Genomic DNA, 6,423 nt, shown 5'->3' with positions numbered 1-6,423 from the left:
TCTCTCTCTCTCTCTCTCTCTCTCAAAAATAAATAACCATTAAAAAAAATTAGAAGGTGGTACTGAGACAGGAGTTAGCATCATCCTATGTGCCAGGGTCCCAGCCGGCCCTTCTCACACCCAGCCGCCTCACAGCCATCCCTTAAGTTAGGGCTGTTTTCCCATTCCACAGATGAGGACCCTGAGGCTCAGAGCATAGCTGAGATCCTTACAGAGCAGCAGAGGGATTATTTGAATCTGGGGCTACCTAATGCCTTGCACCTGAACAGACTCTGAGAGCCAGGGTCCTGTGGGGGAACCCAGTGGGTGGGCAGGGTGCACTCGGGGTCAGGCACAGGCAGAGTCCATGTCCCCGGGGGACATGCTAGCCCAGAGAGGAGACAGGGAAGAGGCTGATATCCTGTCCACCACCCCCAGAGCAGGCTGAGAAGTGGGGAGAAGGGAGGCAGTAGATGGAGAAGCAGAGCCACAACAGGAATCTGGAGCATGGTGTCCTGTGTGTCCTCAAGGCTAAGCTGTGACGCAGAGCATGACCCCGAGCAGAGAGCCCAGCCCAGACTGTGGGGAGAGGCCAGAGCTGCCAGCCTGAGGGCTGCAGCTTCCCAGTCCAGCTTTACTGCCCAAGGTCACTGATCAGCTGTGGAGCTGGGTGCAGCTGAGGAGGGAGGGGAGCCACCCCTCCGGGTCCCGTGGATGGAGGGCACTGGCCAGGGCAGAGGCTGAGGGGGGTAAGCCAGGGCTCCACTCCATTCTCCTGGGGAGGCCTCATTCTCAGATAGCAGCCAGGCTAGGGATGGCGTAAGGGCCCGTGGGAGGTCTATAGGGCTAATCTCCAAGGGAACAAGTCCCAAAGTGCTCGTTGCCCTCCCTCCAGACGGGGCCATCTGACTGCAGCACCTCATCGGGAGCCAGGCCCTCCCTCCCCTCTTTTCCCCTTGCTCTGAGCCTCAGCTTTCTTCCGCTGTCAAGGGCGGATGTTAGAAAGAGAGCTTCACTCACCCCCAGGACTGTTAAGTTGGAGAACAGCGGGGTCTGAGAATGAGTGAGGCCCTGAATGAGAACAGGGGCCCCTGTACCCACAGGCAACCCTCCCCACACACACCCACGAGCAGTGAGATCGTGACCTGAGCTGAAGTCGGATGCCCAACCAACTAAGCCACCCAGGTGCCCCTCACAATTGCTTCTTGACGCATCCATACACGCGTCTGTGTTGGGTATGTACCCAGGTGTATAACCACAGGGTCATAGGCTCTGCCTCTGTTCAACCTGAATAGTATCCAGTGTTCAGGCAGCTCTCCAAAGTGACGGTGGCACTTCAGGACCACCCCCCCCCAAGCACTGAGTAAGTGTTCTACTCATTCATTCCACACCCTTATCGACATTTGACAGAGTCAGGATCGTTTTGTTTCTGTTTTTGTCATTCTAGTGGGTGTATAGTAATATCTCATTATGGTTTTTAAAATATTTTTTTAAGTTTATCCATTTATTTTGAGAGAGAGAGAGAGGGAGAGAGAGAGAGAGAGAGACAGAGAATCCTAAGCAGGTTCTGTGCTGTCGGCACAGAGCCTGATGTGGGGCTTGATCCACGAACCATGAGATCATGACCTGAGCCAAGATTAAGAGTTGGACACTTAACTGACTGGGCCAGCCAGGCACCCTTGGTGTGGTTTAAAATGACTAATGAGGGTGGTTGCCAAGTCACATGCTTATTGACTTATTTTATCAAGTGCCCGTTCAAATCTCTTGCCCATTATTCTCTTGAGTGGTCTGTCTTTTTCTTGTTAATTTGTAGGAGTTACTTTTATATCTGAATATGAGCCCATCGTCAGTTGTGCATGTTGTATATATCTTCTACTTGTCTAGCCCACTCACTCCCTTTGTAATGTATTTTCTTAGATAGACGCTCTTAAGTTAAATGTACCAAATTTATAAAATCCATTCTGGTTTGTGCTTCTGATCTGTTTTTCAAAACCTTGCCCTACCCCAGGTTCATAAAGATTCTTATCATTGTCTTTTAGAAGTCTTACTGTCTTGCCTTTTATATTTAGATTTCAATCTATCTGGGATTTTTTTAATGTTTATTTTTTTTGAGAGAGAGAGAGAGAGAGAGAGAGAGAGAGAGCATGAGTGGGGGAGGGGCAGATAGAGAGGGGGACAAAGTTTCCAAAGTGGGCTCTGTGCTGACAGCAGTGAGCCCAATATGGGACTTGAACTCTCGAACTGTGAAATTATGACCTGAGCTGAAGTTGGACACTCAACCGACTGAGCCATGCAGGCGCCCAGGTGCCCCTGTCTGGAATCTATTTTTAATTATGATTTGTGATGGAAGCCAGGTTTCTACTTTTCCATATAGATCAAATTGACCCAGCACCATTTATTACAATGACAGTCCTTTCCCGGCAGCCCTCTGATGCCATCTTAGTCATGAATTAAGACTCCATATACATGTGGGTCTATTTCAGGGCTCTCTATTCTGTCTCTTTGGCCTACTTATCAATCTTTGCTCCAATATTACTTCGTCTTAATTACTATAGCTTTATCATAAATCTTGAAAGCTGATACAGCAAGTCTTCCTTATTGTTCCTCTTCAAAAATATTAAAGTATTTTAGCTATACTTGCCCTTTTTATTTCTCACACATTATAGAATCAGCCTATTTCTACACACACACACACACACACACACACACACAGCATTAGGATTTTGATTGTGAATGCACTGAACCTATAAACCAATTTGGGGAAGAACTAATTCTTTAAATATTGCATCTTTCAATCCATGAACATGAACATGATATGACCCTCAATGTGTGTATGTTTAAATTATACTTAATTAGATGAATAATATATGGATACATTCTTATTAGAAATATAAAATTAGGGGCACCTAGGGAGCTCAGTCGGTTAAGCATCCAACTTCAGCTCAGGTCATGATCTCACGGTTCATGAGTTCGAGCCCCAAGTCAGACTCCACTGATAGCACAGAGCTTGCTTCAGAAACTCTATCCCCCTCTCTGTGTGCCCCTCTTCCATGCTCGCTCTCCCCACCAAAACNCTGCAAGTCACACCTGTCCTGGGCAGGGCCATGTGCTACCTGCTGCCCACGCTGCTCTGAGCTTCGCAGCAACCCTGTGCTTAGACGGTGTGAGGAATCTGCGGCTCAGGGAGGGGAAGGGGTCTGTCTGGGCTCACTTAGCAAGTCAGTGACCATGCTGGGCTTCTGACCGAGGCCTGACCGCAAAGCCCTGTGTGTGTGCAGCCTCCAGGCTGTCTCTTAGTTAATGACGCTGCCCAAGGACACCAGATGGGCAGGTCTCGAAGAGCCAAGGCCTGGAACTCAACTGGGGCGGATGCTGGGGAGATGGACCCAATGCTGGCACCAGGCAGAGGGAGTCCGGCCAGAAGGCTGGACAGTGGCAGGTGACAAGTGGTGTCTGGTGACTCCCCGCTGTCTGGGAGCCCTTCCCCAAGGAGCTAGTGGCCCACACACAACAGGTTGGAGGCAGTGGCTTGGAGCCAGGCCACATCCCCAGGCAGCATGGGGCCCAGGTGGGAGTTCGGGGTGGAGCTCTGCTTCCTGGAAACTTGGAACCTGGCTGGGCCTAGGAGCCCCGACTCTCCACAGCCTCAGGAGTGCCACACGCCATCAGGGCTTACACAACTCCCCTGGCCTCACTGCCCTCCTCCTACCTCCTCCCCCTCAATGGACTTTTCTGACCTCACATTTCGGGTCCTTCTTTTATATTTATATTTAAGAAATGCCCTTTTAAAAGCTTTTTATAAATAACAAGAGGGAACTTTTTAGTATAAGATGAATGCCATTAATATAGCCCATGAATCGCCTATGCATGGATAAGGGCAGACATTAATTCTTTTCCCCAATTGAGATTATACTCATCATCCTTTTGAAGAAGATGCCTTTATCGGTTCCCAATATCCTGTGCAGTTTCCATGCACGGGGCATCTGCGCTTGGGAACACGGACTTAAGCGCCAGCTGGCCTGGGGTTCAGAGCCTTTCTCTGCCACTCATTACTTTTGTGACACAGTGCCATTGGTACCTCTCTCGGCCTTGGTCTCCTCATCAGTAAAATGCAGATGCTAACAGGCTTAATGGGAGGCTCCGTGTGAGAACTAAATAAAGGGGGTGGGGCTAACCTGCAACACCTTCGATGCTCTGTAAGCACCCAATATTAGGATCATCGTTACTCCTCATCTAACAAGAGAGCCCAGCATCCTGGCTCCACCTCATCACCTAGATCTTGTAGCTGGATCCCAGCCCTGACCCAAGTCTTTATCCGGGTCTCTTGGGCCTACCCCAGGTCTCTTCCCCCCTGGAATGGTGGGGGTGCTTGGGCCTGGGCTCTGCTTCTTTTTTTTTTTTCTTTTTAATGTTTTTATTTATTTTTGAGAGAATNGTGGCAGGTGACAAGTGGTGTCTGGTGACTCCCCGCTGTCTGGGAGCCCTTCCCCAAGGAGCTAGTGGCCCACACACAACAGGTTGGAGGCAGTGGCTTGGAGCCAGGCCACATCCCCAGGCAGCATGGGGCCCAGGTGGGAGTTCGGGGTGGAGCTCTGCTTCCTGGAAACTTGGAACCTGGCTGGGCCTAGGAGCCCCGACTCTCCACAGCCTCAGGAGTGCCACACGCCATCAGGGCTTACACAACTCCCCTGGCCTCACTGCCCTCCTCCTACCTCCTCCCCCTCAATGGACTTTTCTGACCTCACATTTCGGGTCCTTCTTTTATATTTATATTTAAGAAATGCCCTTTTAAAAGCTTTTTATAAATAACAAGAGGGAACTTTTTAGTATAAGATGAATGCCATTAATATAGTCCATGAATCGCCTATGCATGGATAAGGGCAGACATTAATTCTTTTCCCCAATTGAGATTATACTCATCATCCTTTTGAAGAAGATGCCTTTATCGGTTCCCAATATCCTGTGCAGTTTCCATGCACGGGGCATCTGCGCTTGGGAACACGGACTTAAGCGCCAGCTGGCCTGGGGTTCAGAGCCTTTCTCTGCCACTCATTACTTTTGTGACACAGTGCCATTGGTACCTCTCTCGGCCTTGGTCTCCTCATCAGTAAAATGCAGATGCTAACAGGCTTAATGGGAGGCTCCGTGTGAGAACTAAATAAAGGGGGTGGGGCTAACCTGCAACACCTTCGATGCTCTGTAAGCACCCAATATTAGGATCATCGTTACTCCTCATCTAACAAGAGAGCCCAGCATCCTGGCTCCACCTCATCACCTAGATCTTGTAGCTGGATCCCAGCCCTGACCCAAGTCTTTATCCGGGTCTCTTGGGCCTACCCCAGGTCTCTTCCCCTCTGGAATGGTGGGGGTGCTTGGGCCTGGGCTCTGCTTCTTTTTTTTTTTTCTTTTTAATGTTTTTATTTATTTTTGAGAGAATGAGAGACAGCATGAGTGGGGGAGGGTCAGAGAGAGAGGGAGACACAGAATCCAAAGACTAGCTGTCAGCACAGAGCCCGACACGGGGCTTGAACCCACAAACCGTAAGATCATGACCTGAGTCGAAGCTGGACGCTCAATCAACCGAGCCACCCAGGCACCCCTGGGCTCCGCTTCCAGGTAGCATTCAGTGGGATTTCTGAAGTCTTCCTGGGCAACATGAGTAAGGACAGCAGTCAAAAAAAGGGAGAAAGGGGAAGGGAGAAGACAGGGAAGTGGCCCGGCTCTAGCCAGGCCCTGGAAACCCGGCCCCCCCAGGTGCTCTAGAGTCCCTGCCACACTGGGCTCCCTCAACTGGCGTGCGAGCCCCGGGTCCCTGCCCGGTGGCATCACGGGGAGGAGACACGGCCCCTGGGAGAGACCACTGGCGTGCCTGCTCTCCCATGGCCAGGAAGGGTGGAAACCAGATCATAACCACCCCTAGAAGGAGTTGCTCAGACTCAAGGGCACAACTTGGGTTTCACTCTGTTCGTTGGCCTTGGGAGTGACTTCCCCACTGACTTCTAAGTGTGGGTGCACGCGCGATCTGGGACCCGGCTCTGAGCTCTGGAATCCACAGGAGATGAACTACCAGCGGGCCATGCAGAAGATGGCAGAGGACATCTTATCACTGCGGAAACAGATCAGCGTCCTGGAGGCAGAGAACCACATTCTGAGGAGCCAGCTAGCCCAGGGAGAGGTGGAAGAGGAGCAGGACGATGCCAGCAAGGGCCAGAATCTGGGTGAGGGGGTACGGGTCACCGAGAGCCTCTGGGTGCCCGTCTGAGCCCAGGCTCTGAACTGTGGGTCAGGGTGGCCGAGAGCCTTTCCCAGGTGTGCCCGCTCCTGGACACCAGCAGGGTCCTCCCCTGGATGGGAGACTCCAGCCCTGTCTCAAACCCCTGCCTCTGTCCCCAACTGTGCTGAGCTAGGAGATGCCCCCTCCCTGAGCCTGCTTCCTCCCCCCCC

The 6,423-nt window shown here is 51.3% G+C and overlaps 1 protein-coding gene across 1 annotated transcript in view; it reads left to right on the top strand.

Moving 5' to 3' along the window:
- Window positions 1-6,423, top strand: part of CCDC33 (coiled-coil domain containing 33) — a 94,627-nt gene that overhangs the window by 78,420 nt on the left and 9,784 nt on the right. Inside the window, exon 12 of the mRNA XM_077745849.1 lies at window positions 6,035-6,227. Coding sequence (XP_077601975.1) covers window positions 6,035-6,227 — 193 coding nt within the window. The remainder of the gene's footprint in view (window positions 1-6,034; window positions 6,228-6,423) is intronic.

Source organism: Crocuta crocuta, unplaced genomic scaffold (assembly GCF_008692635.1).
Source record: "Crocuta crocuta isolate KB4526 unplaced genomic scaffold, BGI_CrCroc_1.0 scaffold130, whole genome shotgun sequence".
Classification (NCBI taxonomy): Eukaryota; Metazoa; Chordata; class Mammalia; order Carnivora; family Hyaenidae; genus Crocuta; species Crocuta crocuta.
The sequence above is the reverse complement of the archived record's forward strand: the minus strand, read 5'-3'. Positions and strand labels throughout refer to the sequence as shown.